At 34.6% G+C, this 23608-nt stretch overlaps 2 protein-coding genes across 2 annotated transcripts in view; one reads left to right on the plus strand and one right to left on the minus strand.

Moving 5' to 3' along the window:
- The window catches only part of MESR3 (misexpression suppressor of ras 3), a 32414-nt gene extending 17078 nt beyond the window's left edge, over positions 1 to 15336 (plus strand). The window contains exons 2-3 of the mRNA XM_068288755.1: positions 1227 to 1253; positions 13595 to 15336. Of these exons, the coding sequence (XP_068144856.1) occupies positions 1251 to 1253; positions 13595 to 14428 (837 nt within the window). The 5' untranslated portion in view covers positions 1227 to 1250 and the 3' untranslated portion in view covers positions 14429 to 15336. The remainder of the gene's footprint in view (positions 1 to 1226; positions 1254 to 13594) is intronic.
- Cyp310a1 (Cytochrome P450 310a1) lies at positions 2939 to 4838 on the minus strand. Its single transcript, XM_068290614.1, has 6 exons — positions 4333 to 4838; positions 4141 to 4263; positions 3905 to 4086; positions 3607 to 3840; positions 3269 to 3547; positions 2939 to 3205 (listed from the first exon to the last, which is right to left on the minus strand). Exons 1-6 carry the CDS (start codon positions 4836 to 4838, stop codon positions 3027 to 3029), a joined length of 1503 nt encoding a protein of 500 aa, XP_068146715.1. The 3' UTR covers positions 2939 to 3026.
- Positions 15337 to 23608: the final 8272 nt, after the last annotated feature.

Here is a 23608-nt window from a genome sequence, read left to right on the forward strand (position 1 = left end):
TTCCAAGTGGAGAAATTTATTCAAAATTTTGGCTAGATTAAGATCTTTAATATTTAATAATTATTTCGATTTCTCCCTAATTTATAATAATATTAAGCAGAATATGTAAAAAGTTATAAGTTACAAAATTGATCAAATATTTAGAATGAAAAATAAATCAATAGAACTATCAATGTTTGTCTACTAATTACTATGAAACTTTTTAATTTTTGTCGTTTAATTGAATGATATTCGTCTACTGAACTATACCTACTTTAACTAATGAAAATTAGTGAAGATATTTAGTTAGGATATTGTGTTTTTATAAGCAATACTTTCTTTCGCCAATTGCATAATTATTTAGATTTTGACATGTCCAATTCAATTTGGAAATGTTATATTACTCATTTTTGATATATGAATATTTTATATTGATTTCTTACACTTTCTTTTCCATCACACCTTGTCTTACACACCTTACCTTATCTATCAACTGAAACAGACAAATATAGTAACGATATTGTCGGAGTTCCTTATACATATTCAAAAGTTTGACACAAGATATTAGGTCGAACAACCCCAATGCCTTACACCCACTTTCCATAGTCTTTTAAAAGTTCTAAAAATATCTTATATAACCATTTGAATAGTTTGTAATTCGCACAATGAGCTTATAATATTAATATATAATATATTTTCTTAAATAATATCATTAATTTATGGCTTATGCAAATGTGTTATAAAAGAAATGCCTAACATATTAGCTTGTTATTATGCAAATGGCATACAGTTGTTTTTTTTTTCATATATGTATGTTCGAACAAAAGAAAAAAGTTTAACTATGTGGATTGCCTTTTCAAGCTACGAAGTATACGAATATATATATTGCACAACATCCAAAAAAGCAAAAAAAAAAAGAAACAACAATCTGACAAACGGACACACAAAAGTCATATGTCAATTGGCTAATTAAAAAAGACTACAGCAGCGACTAACCTTTTATGTCAGATGCAATTTGAGCTTTTAGTTTTCAATTTTAGTTTCAAGTTGAGGTTTATTCGTATCTTTCACTTTGCCATGTGAACAAGTTTAGATCAAGTTTGTTTGCTTGTTTTTTTTTTTCATAAAAGTTCATTAACAAATTGCCATATATGCACCTAAATAACAAATGCATTTTAAGTGTTTACTATTTTATTCAAAGACATTTCAATTAATAATATTTTCCCCCATTTTTTCTCTCATTACAGACACAAATCGTAAATCTTGCAACAATGGTACGTAAATTTTCATTCAACTTATTGGGGAAAAGGAGAAAAAAATTTACATAAAAATTAGCAACAATTTAAGCCATTACTCATATTTCATGTCTCTTTGAGTCTCCAGTCTCCAGAGAGAAATATTTCTTAATTTATGTTGAACAAATTTTTGCTTAAAGGTCGCGTTGTTGAAAGGCAACAATTTCTTTCATTTGGGGAGAAAATTTTTTCATCTTTTCTTGTTTGTTCACGGTTTTCCTTCTTTTTTTTTTTTTATTTGTTGGCATTTTGACCACTTAATATACAATGAGTAATGTTAAAAAATGTAACCAGGACAATGGTAAAAGTGCAGGGTGTTCTACAGGGAGTTGAGTTCACACCCAGGACAGAATGGCCAAATACGATGAAGACGGGGGAGATAGGCAGCCAGTTGGGAATGGAGAGGCAGTGTTGAATGTATGTATGTAGGGAGGTGAAAGAATCTGCCATGCAATTTATATTCGGCACTTGCCAGAGAATATGAAAAACTGGGTCACAGCATGTGAAGAGTTCCACTAGAGCTTGTTGCTGTTGTTGTTGTCGTCGTCGTTGTTCCTGTTGTTGGTTAGTCTTTAAATTGTTTACGTAAAAAAAGAAAAGTTACATTTGTATCTTTTGGGGATAGGACATAAAATGGTTTACCAAATTGATTGATTGCGACAAGTTAAAAGTTTGTAAAGATTACTTTAAAAAACTAGACAACTAAATAGTTAAACACTAAAAACGGAGTCAAATAAATCGATCTTTCAGGAGATTAATTCCAAAAAAGAATTGCCTAATTAATAAATATTCTACAATTTAATAATTAAAGAACTAAAATTCTGTATTTCCATGTATGAAAGTCGACATGAAAATCAATAAACAATATATGTATTACAGATACATGGATTTCATGGCTAAAAGGAAAAACTTTAAATAAAAACTTTATTGTTTCTGACATTTATGTGTTTATAAATTTGCATTGAAGAATCAATGGATTGCAGTTGAAGTAATTTGTAAGAGTCAATGGGTAAATAGTAAAAACTATTTAATGGCAGCAGTTCATTAGGCTTTTGTTTGGAATACTCTTTCCTTTTTGTGCTCTCACAGAAAGTTTAATTTATTTTAATGGCTCAAAAGTGTTTATTATTCAATGAAAAATACTTAAAAGTGATTAGTTTCAATTGTGTTGGAAATGTATGGACTGTTTTTAATGATGGAAAGATAAGTGCAAAAGGGAGCGACGAGACTGACTGATAAATGTGTCCATAATACGGCCTAATTGCGGCTTCATTAGGCCTGATTGCTGCACGCTGTTTGAGTGCCAACTTGAAATGGTAAGGGAGATTGTTTGGCTTATCCCGGGGGTTGTCAAGGCAATGCCAATTTTGATGGCCATGGTTTTTGACGTCTCTCTCTCTCTCTATCTATTTTGGATTGGAACTCGAATGAATAAACGAATGAATGAGCGTATGAATGAACCAATGAATAAGAAAAGTCAAATCAAATCTAATGATAAACTTGAAATGTACAGAGAACATGTTGTTATCGTATATTTTCCACTTGATGAGATTCTCCCTTTTTGACGTAAACAACAACAGACACATATGTACATAAGTATGTGATATCTATGGATTGACTAATTTAAAAACAACAAGATTTCTGCAAAAGATACAAATTCTTTTGGCTAACAAAGCCACCGATAACAACAGTATTGACATCAGTATAACTTATACAATTTTATTTGAGCAACTTAAAATTAAATGTGTAGACTTATGACTTAATTTTACGTGACTTTAATTTCACTTTAAGGCCATCTTTCGTTTGTATAAATGGAGCAGGTTGATGATTAATTTCCATTGATTCAGCTAATGTTGAATCCAATTGCATATGAAAGTTTTTCAATAGTTTTATCAAAGCAATTTTGATGACCATTTTAGCAAAGTTTTGAGCTGCAAAAGTAACAATCTAGTTAGTAACTAAGTTGATCACTGAAATACGTTAGCCAAACTCACCCACACACTGGGCACCACCTATGCCATAGCCCAGGAAAGCATCGTGCTTGCTTAGATCCTGGCAAGAATCCGCATCATTGTCTCGCATTTGACTATGTAGAAAACGCATTGGCTTATATTTCATGGGATCACTGAAATACTTCTCATCTCTTTGTATGGCCAACAAGGGGACCATTAGAGTCTTGCCCTCAGCAATGGTAAATTTTGTATTAGGTAAGGTATAAGTCTTACGACAAATACGTTCAATAATGGGCAATGGAGGATATTTGCGTACAGTTTCTGTAAATGAACGAAAATATTGAAAAACTTGTTCAATTTAGTGAAGTTTTGTATATTACCCTTGAGGCACATGTCCATATATTTAAGGCCATCGAATTCTTCAAATTTCAAATGGCCTTCATCGCTGTTGCTCAATTCCTTGATCTCAGCTAACAGTTTCTCAACTATCAGAGGTTCTTGCAAAATTTCAAATAGCGTGAGGGTGGTAGTCGAGGCTATTGCATCTAATGAGATTTTCAATAGATCTTCAGCTACTTTTGCCAAACGTTTGATTGACAATACTTTGTCTTGTTCTATAAAATGGATGTATGTATATGTATGGATCAATGATTGTTGAGAGGGGAAAAGGGAACCTACCATAAGTATGCTCCACTTGCCATTTCTCGCCACTCAGATCATTGCCATTACGGAATTTAACCAACAATTGTAAGATATCCTTACGTATAAGACCTCCGTCTTCACGAAGCTCCACATTTTGCTTAATTAAGTCACGCAGACGGTAGGTGAATGAAGATTTTTTAGGCAAACGACCTAGAGTGCTGAATAAATAAAGCATGAACCAACACTGTCAATAAGTGACGATGTAAACTTACAATGATTGCATGCTGCTGGAGACTCTATAATGGTTTACATAGCTGCTTAGTATGTGATCTTGTTGCTCAAAGTTGTTTACATCCAGACCATAGACCAAACTTCCAATAATATTGATGGCATATCTAAGAAATAAGAATACAGACTATATTAGGAACCACATTTCAATTGTAAGGGTCTTGATTTTAGCTTACACTCTCAGTAATTGCTGTAGATCCAATTCCAAATCTTTACCCGGACCATCAAACTCACCCAACTTAATTGTTTGCAGCAAATGTCTTACCATGCCGTCACCCACTTTCTCGGCCTTACCAAACATTTCGTTTAAGCGCTTTGAGCTGAATATTGGTGACAACTTTTCAAGTAAATTGAAACGTTTATAACCTTTCACATAGTCCCATTTCAATTCATTGAAGTGCCCATTTGACTGCTGCAATATGGTCTGAGCCAACTCGACATTACGTATGAGCAGGACAGGCCGAAAGAAGCAATAAATGCCAAGAAGACGCTCACGGCCGGCCTGGTATGCTTCGCATATGGCCTCCACGTGCCGGAATTCACGTCGATAGGCCTGATGTAGAAATTGCCATGAGAGACCCGCTCGCTCCGATGGGAATCCCTTGCGTCGCCAATGGCTGTAAATGTGACGAACGGAGAGGAAGATCACCGAGTAGAGCAAAATCGGCAAGAGCAACCACATGTTGCTGATGTTGCAGCTCAGGCAGGCGGGACTAGACTGAATCTCTGACTGAATTCCTTCTGTCTTCTGTCTAAGGGAATGCTCAGAGATAACTTTGTATAAGTTGGCAGGGCAATGCCAACAATGATGAGTGCCCGAAGATGATGAGAGGATGATGAACGAAATCGAAAGTTGCGATCGCAACGGCTCTCCTCGGGTAACTGACAATACAGCAAGTCAATGCTGTCTGACCAAAAAAATCATTATGTATGTTATAAACATACGTAGGTACATATGTACATGTTTATATATACCTAAGCCGGCAAATGCCGGACACTCGCACTATCGCAGGCAGTTATCTCCCTGAGGCATCCCCCTCACCCTGTCCAGCTGATAATGGTACGAGGCAGACAACGTTGACGAGTACAACAATGATGATGATGGTGATGATGATGTTGCCTCTGATGAAGTTGATGATGATGCGTGCGACCGAACGATTGCCTCCGCCTTGATGCCAGCTTTTGTTTCATTTTTGCGTCCTGATAGTAATTTATACAGCAGCAGCTGTACCGTATCATTATCAAAGTCTGGACAAGTTTTTTTGTGTAAGCAACATGAACCAAGAGAGGAAGGCATGCATCCACAGAGAGGGAGTTTTGCCGCATCTCACATTGTTCGATGGACAATGTTAATGCTGTAATTGATAAGGTCAATAAGTAAGAACAAGTACCAACTGATGGCAAAGCATGTGTCAGCAGATTTTTAAAACAGATTCATAATATATGTACATGCATACATACTTATGGAAATGGAAAATGTTCCAGATTTAAACACATTGTCACCATGATTAACATTAGCCTCAGGCAATCGATGATTACATATATGTACATACATATTACTAAATGAAAATATGGAACAAATTTCTCTCAATCGACTTTTTTATACTCGGCAAAACATTAACTTCGATCTAAATTATAAAACGTTTACGTCTTAATACATATTAAAAATTAAGTTAGTAACGATGTTTGGATGAGAAATTTGCGAATATGTATGGAGTATCTCTGTATACCTGAGTATTATTGTACCTATTATTATATATATTAATCAGGTACTAATGGAAGAGAGTTTGGTCCATATGTTCTTCAGGTAAAACTCAAAACCTTCTTGTACTTGAGCACTGGTTAACAAGAGTTAGGTAGAAGAAAAACTCTGAAACAAAATTCTGCAATTAACGACATCTGCTAATCATAGCTATATTATCAAAGTCTTTTTCCAACCACACTTCACATAAGACATTTGTCAGCATTGTGCCAATCTCCTCATGAAATCGATTCGAATTAGTTTTTGTGTTCCTTTTACTGATTTTTTAAATCTGACATTTTGACAGATAATTATCTCTTTAAACAATTATTATTTAACCAGCTCGAAAACTAACTGAAAGTGTCACTTTTCAAGCAGCAAAGAACACTAAAGGAAGTAGTTAATCAGGCCTCTTGCATGCACAAGCACAAAAAATGCAAATTGTGTACAAAAAAAAAAAACGACAGCGTACAAAAAATTATACAAAAAATACAGAAAAATGTGCTAAAAATGCAGTGAAATAGGTTTTAGTTGCTGTCGAAGTCGACACGCCAACCGGAGGCAATTTTCCACAGCAATGACTAGACGAGGAATGAAAAAGGAGAAGGAGGAATAGTAAATGAGGTGAAGTAGTAGGAGCCAGGGCCACTTGTTGCACTTCCACACGCACACACACACACACACAGACACTTAACTTGCACATACTATTGTATAATTGTAGTTGCCTGTGGGAATTTAATTTTAAATGTAAAATATATAGTACATTGTATATTGTTTAGAGCCAGTTGACTCTGGTAACATTAAAAAGTTATGTGATACAATTTTCTCCCACAGATATACATTTTTGTCGAGTCAACAAGTGCGCCACACTAACCCGATCAGGGAATGGGCTCAACGGGTAGAGATAGTAGGTTGAAAGTTCAACTAACAAAAGTGTAACTATTGAACAGGGCTTGCCAAAAAAGCGATTTGGCTTTCGACAAAATTGCAATTGTTATGGGCCTTTGGGCCATCTTCCAATTGACTTGGCAGACTATTTATGCCAAGTCATGGGCAGCAGCAGCCGCAGCAGCAGCTTGTTGCTATGGCTCATCAGCTGCCTGTTTGTTGGTAAAATTGACAAAGTCATGCCAGAAATTCAAGAGAGAACGAACAAGTTGGCAAATATTGAAATATTATGCCGAGGATGATGCTTCTCGTGCATCAAGTCCTTTACCATGTAATCGTTGCAATGACTTGTCACTTGCAGCTGCTTCAAAAGCAATTATTCAAAATTTTACAAAAGCAAAAATAGTAAAAAGTAAAAAACTTTTTCAAAAATAACTCTTGTCATATATACATATATGGTAAGAGAGATTAATACATATATGCATATTATTAATCAAAGCTTTAGTCTTTTTGAATCCTTGTATTGAATCAATATTAAATTGAACAAAATTATGAAATATTTCAAGCAAAGTTTTCTCATTTTTAAAATGATTCGTAACTATCTTTAAAAAATTGAGATTTTCTTTGGTTTCCTTAATATTTTTTTTGCATGATTTGTTCAGCAAAGAATATATTTTGTCGATGATTCAATAAGAATATGAATTTCTGTTTAAGTCTTATCAGAATTGTGGAGGAAATATAACAAAATCACAAACTGTTTCAGTTAACCTTTATCGCTGGGTAATTTTGCTGAAATTTTCATAATTCATAAATATATCAAAAGAATGCATTCAAAAATATTTCATTTTAGGGCTTTTTAGTTTAATTAATGTCGATTTAGTCATACTTATAAATTGCGCAGGAGTACTTAAATGGAAAACAACTGATTCATATTCATATTCATTGGCAAAATATGTTTATTGATTCATATCTAAGCCCATTTCGTATTCAGTCTGGCTCTAACACGTGTCATTTTGATATTCTCACATTCTGTTCGATTTCTCACATAGAAAAAATAATTACTTGCCAGCCTTGCGCGTGCTTTCCCCCCAATGTATTATTCTCCCACCAGGAATAAGTTATTATATATCTATGTATGTTTGCATGTATTACGTCAACTTTCACAATAATATCTCTGTACAGTATTAGTCAACCACTTGACAATCTCTCTCCTTGAACAATGCCAGTCTTTGTATATAGTCTCAGTAGATGCTTATATACTATATAGTATACGTTAATAGTCAGAACGTTGTCAAGTTCATGAACAAAATCAAAATTGCAAACAGAAAAGCAAAACAAAAAAAAGAAAGAAAAAATAGCGGCAAACAATATTTTTAACATGCAAATTACTCATTGAGACTCCAGTGCAATGATGACAGAAACGTACTTGTACTTGTACGCTTGTGTGGATAACAAATTTGCATGTTTATGCCAATTTTTGTATACCCTGCAAAACGTTGCTCTAAAGGGGTATATCAAATGCTGAAAAGGGAACGTAGCAGGGAAAATAAAACATGCTTAAGTGGTTGAAATTGTTTTATAACTAATCTATTTGACCGTCTTTAAGTAGCTTAGATAAGAAGAATAGATTTTCTAGTTCTCTTAAATCTTCAGAAATAATAATAGGAAATTCTACAGACCATTTTTAGTTCTTCCTTTTTGAAGTTCCCTTTAGTAAGTAATTCTAAAGAAGATAATAAGGATCTGTTGTCTGTTAATCTTATTGACATTGACATTGAGCTGGCGAATTAACTTTCTACTACTAGTTATAGACCTTAGCCGCATCATAAAAAATTTAACTTAACTATGGGGAAAATCAGGTCGAATATATAGATATATATATGTAAATAAATGGGGAAAATCAGGTCGAATATATATGTAGATATATATATGTATATCTCCTTGCTTATCGCAGGAAGAACAAAATTCAGCATTTGAGGACTTGATTGATACGCCAATTTCCGTCTTCGACAGATATTTCTGATAAAATTGAAGAATAGAGTTTCTACTATAACTTTTTATATAATTATATCTAAAGTATGTAGATACAAAATTAGGATCCAATTTGTACACAGTAACTTGTAGATCTCATATTAAGTACAGAGTATTCTGAGGTCTTTGTATTAACGTTTATTCTTTGGTATATTTTGTTATGAAAATATTTTACAGTAAGTCCTACGCGGCGTATGGGTAATGTCAACAATGCCAATGGTTGGAAAATGGAAATGAAATATTTTTTTTTCCTTCAGTTGGAGTTTTGATAAAGTAGTTGACAGAGTCAACTTTGATGGCCTTATCAAAGCAGGCAAGACAAAAAACAAAAACAATTTGGGTGTTAAAATTTTTTGGTATCCATTTGGAAGGTCTTTTCGTTATACATATATATTTTTACATGCAAATTGGTTTAATAACAAATTCAATTTAACTTTAAGTATTTTTTGATACACATACGTGAGCGTATAACAAATCGGTCTGACAAGAGGGTGGGAGGATGGGGGTGGTGAGAGAGTTGAGTTGATAGAGTGACAGCCAAAAGGAGGACATGAGGCGAGACGACGAAGCTTTTTGCTTGCTTTTTTTCTTTCTTTTGTATGTGTGTGCATTTTAATTGAATTTTCCCCTTTTGGCTGTTGCCGCCCGTCGTCAAAAAATTAAATCACAGCACGTAGAGTCATGTAGCTGTTGCACTTGAGTGGGCTTTCATAAAGAAAATAATACAACAAATGTTGAAAATAAATCAGAAATTAACATAAAACCAGCCACGCCTCTAAATTTTTCCTCCAACAATTGACCGAATGGTCAATGGTAACGGTTTCAATTGTTTGCTAGGTAGGCGACTAAGCAATTTGATTTTCCCTTTTTTCCGTTTTCCCCAACTCACTGCGTCTCTTTTACAAATCTGACCCTTGTCCCTCTCGCTCTCTCTCGCTATCTCTCTTTCCATTTATTGGACATGCCCAAGCACACATTTTCACTGACCTGCCCCATGGATTGTTGAAATTGTTGTAGCAACTGTGTGTGGGTTTTTCTTTCTTTTTCTTTTTGGTCTTTTCACAATTTTTTATTCCCCAGTTTTTGACAGCTTTTCAAATAGTTTGAAGTTGGGTTTTCCATGTTGTTGCTCATGTTGCCTGTCAATTTCAAGCATTTGTCAAATCATAAAAATGAAGTATGAAATTTCACGTTTGTGACAATTTTGATTCTTTTGAATTGCTTGATAAATGTATCAAAACTAGGCAGTGAGGTAAAAGAGAGAGGTTGGGAAGTTGAGGGGAGTCAGAGTCTGCAAATTCTTTCCTAATGTTCAAATTGTGTCCTTTGAAGTACAGTCAACCTTGCAGAACAAAATACGTGTAAAATTTTAAAGTAGTTCAGAGTTTCAAAACGTTTTATGTTGAAGTTTATCTAGCTAGTCATTTAATATTATCTTTTTAGCAATCTCTCTTTGGAGTTTTTGTCATTAAATCGATTACATAATTCCTTACTAAATATTTAACCATATTTATAATTAATTGCCTCATTTAAACAGACAAACTACTAACGAGAAATAATACATGCAACAACAGATATGACGGGTAAATACAATCACCATAAATAACAAGCCTTTTGCTTTTGTCTCGCTTTTGTAGTTTGTATTACGAGGGTCATTCAATAGGTATATAATATGTATCATATCAACTGTGACAAAAATATCATAGAATTTCGAAATATGTTGAGGGAATATATTTCTGGGTGCTTTTTGGACATTTAATGGCATAAATATTCAAATTTTCAAAAAAAAAAAATACAGAAGTTTTGTCCTTAAACTACCTTAAACTCGAGACAAACAACGTAATGTCTGATGTCTATATTTGAAGCCTTCAAAATCCACAGCCTTTTGGGGTGGGGAATGTGGTAAATTTGTGCCCTTGATTGATTCATTAAATTTTTCATTCTACACATTTGTTGTGGTTCCCATGAATCAGACTTTTATCAGCTTTTTCCATAGCCTTGAAAAACAAAATGGCGCAAATGGTAGAATCTAAAAATTTGTCCTTGAGGTGGTGAAACTATTTTATTGATCAAACAATAATACATTGTTAAAGCAAATTTGTAACTTGCTAAATGACCCTCGCTGCTTGACACACGCAACCATAAATAAAATCAGCAGCTAGAGACCAAAATATAACGCATACGCCGGATAGTACGCATAGAGAGGGATAAACCTATCTAAAGGGGAGACAACAAAATAAAGGCCAAAATTTGACATTGAACTTGGCTGTGGCTGTTGCTGTTGTGCCGATGCCGATATCACGAAGGCCATGGGGATATGCCATGAGGCATTAAATATTCATTCCATTCGACACAGAACAATAAAAATGTTTGCAGCCAACAAACATTTTTAATTGTTTGACCAAAAAAAGAACGAAAATACCAAATACAACCATGACATAGACAGGAACTCGTCCCTACAGAGAACTAGAGCCCAACCTCCCATCGAGACTATAATGAAGCCACATAAATCTCAGCACTAAATATATTTACCCAGACTTTTGGGCCCAAAGTGAGGCAATTAATCTTTTTCGGCCCAGATACGGATATTTCGAGACGAGAGTGCGGGGGCGGAAGGAAAGAGCATGTCATGGAAAAGAAAATACTCAAGGGACTGGGGACATGGACAAAGTAATAGCACAATAAATGTGCATCAAGGAGAAAGAAATCACCGCAACGCTCTTCGAACCTTCTCCCATCATTCGCCATCTCCCCCCTCCGCCCACGTTGTGCGTGTAAATTATAGATAACCGCGTTAATGTTGCAGGCAAACGAAGAAAAAAACCAAAGGTTCGCGATAACATTTATTTCTATCACAATTGCAATACCCTTACCAATTGAATTGGTCTTCTTATTTTCATGGAACATAACAATCGATTGCTTGGGAATATGTCAATATGTAAAAAGGTTTTATAACGAGTGGTTTAGAAATATTTACATAAAATCAAAAACGACAAATATCGAGAAATTTGGCAAGACAAATCAGAGAGAGATTAATTGACAAACGTGTAACCAAAATGAATGTAACTTCTTGTGCAAGTGTATAAAAAGAAAAGTTGGAACTTTTGGTAAACCAAAGAGAAAGAGAAAAGTTTTCCTCAAAGTGTGTCAGGATATGGAGGAGTGCTCTGTGCCGCACGCACAGAGGGAAAACTTCCTGTCCTTACCTAAGTGTCCTGGACAATCTTTTTTCCCGTTTCCCGTCATCTTCTTTATTTTGTTTATTATTATTATTATGATTATTTATGCGAGGCACACACACACACACACACCCAGACACATAAAGAAAGAAAAACTTCAAAATAAACTTCGACTTTAAGTTTTTTGTCTGTTCTTTCGTCATTCAGTAACTAAAATGTCTTTGGATGTGAATTTCCTTATTTGTGGAAAATTAACAATTTAAATAATTTAATTACACGTTGTTGACCTGCAATTTCTGTGGCGTTAATTAAAACGTGCCCATTGATGTCCACGTGCCACTATTTGACTCGGTTCCCCAGCTCAAATTCAAGTTATTTGAACAACCTGAGCGAAATTGTTTCGGGTTTTATTCATTAGCAATTCATTTTGTGTATGTGTGTGAGTGAGTGCTTCTAAATCGGTTGTAAGTACACGTAGAAGTTTTAGTTTTTCCGTTTTTTTTGCTATTTTTTTTCCTCTTTTGGTATTTGCATAGAACGTGGGTTCTTTGATATGGAGATTTTCTCTAGAGAAATGTTTGAGAAGGATGTGTGCGACTGAGTATGAGCTGAATTTGTAAAATGGCTGAGTAAATACGTGTAAATTAGGGAATACTTAATGGGATAAAACATTTCAAACTACTTAAATTTAATATATATATTTTGATTAGCGAGGTTTAAGTCGACTTAGTGTGAAGGTTTTGAGTAGAATAGAGAACCAGCCAAACTCTAGGCCCTTAAAAGAAAGATTTTTTGAAGAATAGTTTGCCTATATAATACTTATTATTCAATGCCACATTCTGACCCTTAAACTTTTTGGACTTAAGCCAATGCATTTAACCACTTAAAACCACTTTAGCCACTTAATCTCACCCCAACCAAATTTCAATGTATCTACAACAAAACTTGCCCAATAATACTCCAAAGAGTTCTACAAAAAAAAGATGGCAACTTTTTTTGTGCACCTTAAAAATAGACAGTTGAATGCTAAGTTAATCCATCTCAAATGACTGAAAGTGTTATTGATGTCGGGAGAAACTATTAACAAGACAACTTCTCAAGAAATTTACAATTCAATGGGCATTCCTACTGGCAAACAAGTCAGTGTGATATAATTGATTGATTAAACAATTACTCATAAGTCTCAGCAATGATTATTTAATCCAAATTTGATTGGCTTAAATTGGTTAGCCAAGAGTTGCAATTGACTTGGTTTGCTGAGCATATTTTACTCAATGCAGTTAGGTATCCTCAATGTTGGGTAGGGTTTGCTTTGGTTTGGGGGTACCTACTTTAGGTACTTGTGTTTACATTTGAAATTTTTGGAGCGGAAATTGATTGTGTGTGTTTAATTTCCAGCAGAGCGACCACACAAAAACCACGAATTTGGCAGCAAGTGCAACGAAATAAAAAACGTGGTCGAGTATAAAAAAAAAGAAAGAAAAACCACACTTCGTGTTGGGAATTGTTTTATTTTGGTGTTGGTTTTGGCTTCTACTTTTAGCAGCTAAAAAGCTTTTGCCACAAATCTAATTTTGCTCTTTTCATTCTCTTTTGCAGATGTCACAGCAACAGACACGTCGCCGCTTGGGCTCAGTTAGCGATTCAGCTCCTCCATCGGAATCCAGTGAGGGGACAGCCTCGTCTGAGCAGAGGGATGAGCTTATACTACATCCGGATTGGTCGGCTGCCCATTCACATTCTTCGGCACAAAGGAGCAGTGCCCATGGAACGACATCTTTGTATAATGCCTCCGATATTGATGCGGACACCATTAGCACTGATACCACAAGCAATACAAATCTATCGGACTATGAGCGTGGTCAAGTGGAGAGTTTCTTTGGCGGCCTTGGCACTGAGATCTTTGTCTGCGGCGCCTTGGCCAATTTGTATGAGGGCACTGGCAATGATGGCGATTGGCGTTTGGTCTTCACTGGCATTCCGGTCATCCTACACGACAAGGGCAACTCTCGGGCCAGGACCATCCCAAGGGTTACTTTAGTTCTTGCCGAGCGTGGCTCTTGCTTTGCCTTGTGGTCGGATCGTATTGACAATCTCTCGAACTATCGCATAGCTGGTCCATCGTTTCACACAATGTGCCTATCGACAAATCATCAGCAAATGATCGGTTTCAGCTTCGATTCCACAGATGCGGCCCGTGAATTGTGGCAACATGTCGAACGCTTGGTCAGTGATCCCGAAAATATTGCTCTCTCGGTTCCCGGACGCAAGCAAAAGAAACAGAAACGTGTAAAGCCGGCTCCATTGCCACCAAAATCCCAAATATCACATCCCTGTCAATTCCAGCATGTGACTAGTGTGATCAAAGAGGATAGCGAACGTTATTACAGCATGCAGGCCTTTGGTCCACATAATCCTCAACAGCATCGTTGAGTAGGGTCGGGCGCGTGGATCTGGAACACGAGCGCCCTCTGGTGGCAGAATTAAACCAACAAGAGTAGAATTCATTTCCCGCCACACACACATACAAATGTTAAAAAACCCTCCAGCGATTTTTAGTTTAGTTCAATGAAAATATTATATACCTACATATATAAACATCTAGATTAAATATTTGTTATGCCAATGTGCGATTTGGGGCACATTTATCTGTGATACGATTTAGATTTATACACACATACATATGAACATATGTGTATGTATATGTATATGTGTCTATAATCCACTAAACATTTGACAATTTTTGGGTAAAACAATTAACAGTTGCAAAAGTTGATAAAGTCTAATATAAAAGTCAAGTTTTTTGTAATCTTTTCTAATAACCATAATCGTCATCATATATGCATTATTATATAGTCCCTATACAATATATAACTATATCTATAACATATGTGTCTAAGCATTCTAATACCTAAGCTTGTCTTAGTTTTCGTTTTCTATGTATTTTATTGGTTTATGTTTAACCATCAATCATTCTGTCGTATGGATGTATATGATCCTTGATCCATAATGATGTCTCAACTGAGAAGAAATCTAGATCAATATATTTGTTGATTCCATTTCTATCATCTACATATGTGCGAAGGATCCTAGAATATCTGCTTATAAGAAAGTTGAATTGATATAATGAATGCTTTAAATGATTATAAAAACAAAAATATTGGGCTTAAGAATCAAAGGAACCCATTTTTAAATATATTAAACATTCATATATCTGACTACTTATGTATAGCTCTAAGCATTTACATTATAATGAAAATACATATTGTATATCCTAATCATAATCAAATGATAAATTGACAAACAACCACAAAAAAAAAAAAAAAAAATGAAATCAAATAAAGCTGAGAAAAAAAAACTTGAAATCCATTTTTGAAATTTTTAAAAACTTTGAAACTGAAACACTTTATATCGTCACATATTCCTTGATTTTACAGTTTGAAGAATAACAAACAACAGAATAACAGCAAACACATTCAATTCAAAACAATTCACATTCAAAAACTAAACACTTACATCAAGTAGTATCAAGAATTTATTTATTTATTTTAGTACAATGAGTGAACCTCGTAAATATTATATGACTCTGCGAAATCGCGTGGTTCCATATACCGTTTATAAGCCAAGGCCATATCGTTCAAGAAATAGATTGAATCAAAATCAGGAGCATGTAGAGAATCAGGACCTTGGTAATAATGAGAATACTAATAATTCCAATACTGAAGTAGTGGGCGAAAATAATAATAATGATGCTAATGACACTAATAATGGTAATTCAAGTGACAGTGACAGTGGAAGCGATCATTTCGTAATTGGCAATCGCAGGAGATATTAGAGTATTCCGGCACCAATTATTGAGGAAGAAGACGATGTGAACTCAGAATCGACTGACGGTCTGTCTTTTTCCAGTTATGAAGACTAAACTATTATTAGTTTTCAATCAAATTAATAACTTATGTTTCATTTAAACTGTTGATGCCGATCCAAGAAGTTTTAAATTGTTGCGGATTGTCTGTCCTTTTCTGTTGTCATAAATTGTTCAAAGTTTTTAAATAATGCAGGAAAAATCAAGAATATATATCGAACTGAATGTTGCCTTGCAAACCTGTGGTAAAATTGAATAGAGGTAGTATAAGTTTCCTTTAGGTTAAACTAAGTATAAGTATACTTTTCGTTTTAGTCCAACAACAAATCTATTGGAGAATCAGTGGGGAAATCAGGAAAAATCTTATCTTGATCTTATATTTTATAACCTGAAGCAATGGAGCAAAGAAATCTGAATTTCAAGAATAATGGATGGATAATTCCTATATATACCTTGGTAAAAGGAGTTTCTGCACTATGACCGAATGATTTGGCTTAAACTTCACTCATATTTATTTAAAATTTGTTATTAATTTCAATCGTTTTGGGGTAAACTTAAATAGTTAAAATGATCAGTTTCGTTGCTCGCAAAATTGAAAAAAAAAAAAAAAAAATTATATGTTCGAAACAGAAACAAGATGTGTTGTGTATATTTAATGTCTGCTTAGGTTAAATGTGGAATTTCGTGTTCGAGTTTTCACACAAACATTTCCTAATTGCCAAACTTTTAATCTTTTATTTGAACTTGAACTGCCTTTTGAATTTCTCCCTTTCAATTATTTTCGCTTAATTGTGGCAGCAATTACAATAACAATTACAATAACGATTACAATTGTATACAGAGATGCTTTTCCCCCTTTTACTTTCTCGGCCCGCATAATTAATCAAGGGGCTTTTCCAAGGGAAAATTATGCTGAATGTAAAGAGAGATGAAAATTGAACTGAATTTACTTGCCATATTGTAATTGATTGACCACTACGCTTTGTATGCAATAACTGTGGCTTAATTCATGTGATACACACACACACACACACACATGTGAGTGTGACATGAAATGCTTTTACTATTGGAGAGTTGAAGTTGCATAACTGCACTAAGTGCCCGGTCAGCCGCAATGCATATTTATGCTAATTAAGACACATCGAACTGCCAAAAACTCCTCTTACAAGAGAAGGGCAGGAAGTGAAGGGGAGTGGAGAGGAGTAAAGTCAAGTGGTGCTGGTTATGGGGCAATCTCTGTGGCTGGATTGCATTTTATGGTTAATTTTATTGTTTTATGTCCCATGTATATTGCCATTATTAATGCCATTATTGTGCACATTTATTTAATTCATGTTGAACAATTTAAAACTTTTAAAACATTGCATGTCAACGCAATGTTGAATAATGTGCCGAGCCCCTATCAAAAAAGCGAACCACAAACAAATTTACTGTTGCAATAATCATAATAATGAGACAATGGGTCATTTAATGCAAGTATTTACAAGAAATATTCCCATGACGACGACCTTGAGTATATATAAATATAAAATACAAATATATTCTCTTCAAAATTGGAAAAATACAAATAAGTTCCTGACTTTAAGGAGAGAAACGAACATTCATTATAAATTAAACCCACATTGACATTTAATTTACTTGAATTCGGGAGCATTATATTTCTTTCAAAACTTGAAATCTAAAACTCATTACTCTAGTTCAAATAATGTAAGTAATCCAGGTAAGAACTAGACATTTAAATTGACTTAAAGTTATAATAATATAATGTTTAACAGAAATTTAAATCTTGTTTGATAACAAAAAGAAAGGAATACCTTGAAAATATTCAAATTTGCACTTTGTTTATTTTACTCTTGATTACTTATTAACTGATTCTCAATGATATATTTTAATATTGTTTTAATTCAATGTAGTCTTTTCTCAACTTTCTGAAGAAATCTCTTTACAGAAAAGCAAGTTCCAAAGAAATTAGTCTTCAAAAATTCAAAAAATTTGCAGCATTTGTGAAATGGCATCAGGCAGAAGGAAGATTTTCCGTACTGATAAAGTTGTAAAAGCCGAGTTCGAATGAACAGCTAGATGATGGAGCCTATAACAGATAGAGCCACCAAATATTAGAATATAAAGCTTAAACCGCTTTTTGATCGCCTGCTGGGCTAGTTGAAGTTAGAATGAATAAATTGCTTTCTAAAAATCTCCTTTGCAATTTATTTATTTTTGTTTACACACATATCTACCCAAAATTGCTTTATAATGGCTTACCAAACCGCAATGTTAAATCGCTTGCACTGAAAATTGACTAAGCTCTACATAACAATAGGAAGAGGAAGTTCACAAGCCCAAAAATATTATAGACCGGCCCTTTTACCATAGTTTTTATATAAAACGGAGATCAAAATACTCTTGCCCAACTAACCACATTCAACTAAATTTCCGTGTAAGCCATCAATTTAACTTTTGTAAATGAAACACGTTAAAACAAAAAAAACAAAAAAACACTTTTGATGGCAAGCTTACATTTAGCTCGATAATCTTGTTTGTAATGTAATTTCATTTCAGTTTTGATACCAAATTTCCATTTGCATTTACCAACTTTTTAATCAAAAACTTGTTAAGCCAAAAAAATGCTCATTGCATTTTTGATTCGTTCGCCATTGTTTACCCTTAACAGAAAATTCAACCCTTTTGTCTAACCACATAGTACACAGAGCTAAAGCCAATGCCATTGCCATAACCAAAGCCAACGACCAGCTTCAGGTCCTGGACCAGTGACCAGAGTGAGTGAACGAGTCCAGGCTAATGAAGAAGCAATATTCGAGGCAAAAATGCAAATTCATTCTGTACATTCCTCACCTCGTCCTTCCTGCACATTTTAACTCCAACTCTTCGTCTATTGGATAAATTGCAAAAATGTGTTTTGCAGTTTTGACTAGTAAACCGAACCAAGCCCAGAAAGTCAGTTGGAGTGAAGTCAGCAGAGTCAGAGATTACGCACCCACATGGCAAGCGGATATGACTGGCAAAGCCGCAAACATTTTGATTATTTTAGCTGTGGCTTAATTGTTACCAACAAAAGCGGAAGCTTGTGGTTTGTATATCTATGTATGTGTGTGGAGAGTAAGTGAATCTCGGCTTAAATCTCTAAGGCAACATAAAAAACCAAAAAAAAAAAAATGTCAATTCAATCCGCCCACAACTCACTCCAAATAACTCACTCACTAGGCAAGTCAGGCCCATCTCAAGACAACACTGACGATGATGATGATGATGTTGCTTAGGAACAACAAAAATAAAAACCATTAAATCTGCCAGAAAGCTAAAGAAAAATATCTTGCCAAGGTGAGATTCTCGTTAAGTATGTTTCACTTTAGTTTGTTTTTCACTTTTATGGCCGCTTTTCAACACGTGTTTTGTATTTGTAAACAATCTACGATGTGACACCATCAAAAGCCTTCGGCTCTGGTGACCTTCCTTTAGCCCATCTATCCATCCATCTATCCATCCATCTATGCATACATCTATCTACACATATTTGTTTAGTCCTAGACGAAGACAACAGCTAGAACAGAGATTTCCTTCTCTGGTTTTGTTTCCTTTTTATACCCCATAGCCATGAATTGGATGGGTATACTCGATACTTCCTTCTGGCAAGAATTCGAATTTAAAACTAAATAAATTTAAGTTGGCCAAGTGATTTTTTATACGTAATAATTTAAGAACCTTGGTCAATTAATGACTTAGTATTAGTTTTGAGAATTAAGTTTTACACATTTATTAAAATATTACCATAACTTTACCATTATAAGTATTGGTCTAGTCAAAAATAGTTCTATAGTTTTTATCTATCACTTGTAATATGATATAAAATCTTTGGCAGTCTGATAAAGAGTTAGTCTCAGAGACTTAGGTACTACAGAGTACCTTTAAGTCGTTACCCATTCTAATCAGAAGCTATAAATTTTTTGTTCTGCTTTTTCAATTCAAAAGGTATTCACACGCATGTCGCCTTAACATTTCTATGATGTTTGGCCTAGTTCTGTTCACTTCGTTTGCGCTCCTTTTCCGTCTGTCCTTCTGTGTATGTTGTAGATGACAGTTTCGGGCCACATTCGAAAGTGATTCGATTGGACAGTTTTTTTTTGTGGGGGCATTGGGCACAGGTTCCTAAGGGATTGATGGATTGATGAAGCTGAACAAGTGTCATTTGTATTGCATTCGATTTGCATATACATATGTATGCACACACACACAAATATACAATATTTGGTTATGATTTCAGGCAAAAGTTTGCATGGAATTATGACAATATATGAAACAGTATTCAGACATCGTATGCCAATTATTTTGATGAATTTTTAGCCAATTGAAATCCACACTTTTATAAATATTATTAAGCCCCCAACTCTGTTGACTTAATGCAATTGCTTTTAACACACAAGCTTATGAAAATAAAGTAAAACAAAACTAACAAATGGAAAATTTATAACAAAATAGAGTTTTCCATTTAAGAGTAGAAAGTGTGCTAATAAATTTGATGTAGTTTAGAAACATTTTAAATGAATTAAGTTAGTTTTTGATCATTTTTTGGTTTACCATTGAAAAAGTAAAAAAACAATGAGATATAAATGATAAATATGCACGTATAAATTAAAAATTTAGTTTCTTTTTATTTTATCTCAAGATGAATAATGATCTTAGAGCCGACCATGGTCAGCTTCCTGTTATTTGAATCCCTACTTGCAAAAATTTGTACTCATATCTCGCTATTTTTCTAAATTTTATAAGGAAAAAATTAATTCTTAACAGTTATGAGGGTGAAAAAAGTAAACTTATTTCCAATTACTCCCCCTCTTAACACCAAATTTGTTGTTTCAAAAAGATGTTGATTCACACGGTGAGATGGATTTGGCTGTTGTCGTTGATCAAGAATATATATAGTTTTGGGGGGATCAGAAACGAGTCCTTCTGCCTATTTTAAAGACAAGAAATTTTAACCATTTTTAATACAAATTCATCATAATTCATTCCATATTTATATCTAATTTGAATCATTTACATCTTTCATTTCGGGTGAAAACTGTCTTAGCATATTATATATTCCACCAATTTGACTAATATTTTGGCATAAGTAAAAGCTCTGCTTAAACTCCATGACAAAAACTTTATCCGCCAATCTAAATCCAATTGTCTGGCAATCCTTTTAAACCTCAATTCTAATATGATTAATTAACTATTTTAGCCGCAGCTCTGCTAATTAAAGGGAATTTGTGGTAGACGAGATTGAAAATACTGAAATTTTGATAAGAAGGAAACCAAAATGAGCTTTAGCTTGTAGGCAAATTGCAGTTTGTGGCATTAGCATAAAGTGTTAAATCAAATTGGAAAAGCGTATTAATTATGGGCTCGACTGCCATGGTAAATTCTGTCTGGAATTATTTCTTTGCAGTCTTTTTTGCTTTATGCCACACCTGAACGACTGCCGGTCTAATGGGCGCATCTCCGCCTAAGACGATTCCTCCTCCAACTTCTTCACCTATTTCAGCTTTAGCAAAAGATCAAAAGTCGCCAAAGACGTATATACAAAACTGTCTTAGTATATAGCACATATGTATGTATATTGTGTATATGTGTCTGTAAACCTGTTGTCCAGGCCAGGAACTTCAATTGCGAAATTCTCCACACCACACTCCACATGTGGCAAGATCACGGTAACCCATCCACAAGCACCAGCCACACATACATACATGTGTCTGGACTGGGTGAAAGAAATAATGAACAAAAAGCCAACCATGGCCGGGGTCTGGGTCTATATGTTGGGATTTGCCAGCATTCTTTCTGCTGCTGCTGCTGCTGGTATGTTCTGACTGAGTGCATCCTCCTTCGCCGCTGCCTCCTCCCTGAGTCAATGGTGCCGCCCTTTGGCGGACCAGTCAAGCGAGCCGATCTTTTTGCCTTTGGTTTGGAGTCAAGTTCAATGATCTCGTTCTCCCTCTCCGCCATCGGCTTGTGCGTCGTCTGTGCCAGGTCTGCGGTTCACGTGTTGTGTAATTTAACATGCTAAAACAAAAATATGCATCTTGATTGGCAACAGCAACAGCAACAACAACAACAGCAGCAGTAGCAAAAACATTGAAAAAGACAACAGCTTTTGATTAATTGCACAATTACAAGGCGCCACCAACTGACAACATGGTCACTGTCAGATATTGTCTCTTGGATGAACTGAAAAACTGGTTGCATATATGATTTTTCTACATATTTATATTTTGATTTATTTGGCAGCAACAATGCGTTTGACACTTTTCCTATTTGCATATTTCCGATGAATGCACGGTTAATGTGCACACGGGAAGTGATAAGGAGGGGTGGGAAGGGGGGTGCAATGCATATAAAGTCAATCAACTGTTGGAAAGCGCTGCCAGTGAAACAAATGTTTGCATTCAAAATTAACAGACAAATGTCATAGCAAACAGCTTGCAACATGCCATAAACACAGTAAATAACAGAAGAGGGAGCTACTGAGCAGCCCTTTTGGGTATGCAACACTTTTTGAACAATTATACGCAGTTGACTGACAAAATCAAACTTAATACGTCTTTGTTTTTTGATTGTTTTAGAGAAATATCCAAAATACTTGTGGAAGTAGATCGAATAATAAACCTTTGAGCTAAAATAGTAGTCCACTTTACAGACTTCCATTTCGCCTTAATACACAGCTAATAAGGTCTAACAAGCTGAGGTCTTGTAATCTGGGTCACAGGCTGGACCGGATCTAAATAACAGTAATCACACATATTTAAAAAATATATAGTATAATTGTTAAGTAAATTTAAAATTTTTTTTTTTTGGCCTTGCATGAAATGAATGAAGTATGAATATACTCAAGTCAATCAACACCAAAAAAATTAAAATCTTATTTCAACTACTACTTCAACAACTTCTAGGAAACATCAATTAATGTAAACAAAATAATAGAAAACTTGACTTGTTTATTTGCAAGCAAATCACAAATTGTTATTCGTGGTTAATGTTGTTGCAACTGTTGCACAATGAAGTACTACTTACAATTGCTCATAACAGTTTTGTTCTTCTTAAACTTTGGAGAGTGCTTGATTTTTGTGAAAACTGTACACGATGACAGTGAGTATAAGATCTCAAGGTTACCAATCTACCAATCATAAAGTTTAAAACTTGAACTATGTTTTATAGAACATCCTGGACAATGTTATCCTGTTCCAGTGCGCATTGGAGCAAAGAAGAAATACGATTTGATTGCTTTGAAACCTGGTGAAGAGGCGAATGATCCAAATACCTGTGGTACCACTGTCTGTATGAACTCGAAGGGTTTGGCTTATGTTTATTAGTAAGTTTTCTTTATATGATATAAGTAATAATTGGAACTTATGTTACCCCTATCTGCCTCAGCTGCCCCCGCACACTACCCAGTAGTGAATGTGATGATGATAAGGCCTTAAATACCATGGTTAGATTTCCAGAATGTTGCTGGAACTGTTCTAAGAGCAAGGACTGCAAATAAAAAGTATCCTTTGCCTCATATTTGCTTTCTTCAAATACTAAAAACTATAAACAATTATTATGCGAGTCTAAAGACAAGAATATGGGGATTATTGTGTGAATATTTATCATGAATTTATCATTCAAACTGTTTAAATAAATGGGAAGTTGATTAAATTTACGAAGCCTTTACTTGCTCAATCTGGCATTAAAGGATGCTAGTCAAAAGCTGT

The sequence above is a fragment of the Drosophila tropicalis genome, unplaced genomic scaffold (genome assembly GCF_018151085.1).
Source record: "Drosophila tropicalis isolate 14030-0801.00 unplaced genomic scaffold, ASM1815108v1 contig_1187, whole genome shotgun sequence".
Classification (NCBI taxonomy): domain Eukaryota; kingdom Metazoa; phylum Arthropoda; class Insecta; order Diptera; family Drosophilidae; genus Drosophila; species Drosophila tropicalis.

Bases quoted from the DNA above. Each gene is read 5' to 3' on its own strand.
- Cyp310a1 (XM_068290614.1), bottom strand. From the start codon at position 4,838: ATGTGGTTGCTCTTGCCGATTTTGCTCTACTCGGTGATCTTCCTCTCC. The intron at 3,841-3,904 runs GTAGGTTCCCTT...TCCATTTTATAG, and splicing joins GCAAGTGGAGCATACTTATG to AACAAGACAAAGTATTGTCA. The intron at 3,548-3,606 runs GTAATATACAAA...GTTCATTTACAG, and splicing joins TATGGACATGTGCCTCAAGG to AAACTGTACGCAAATATCCT.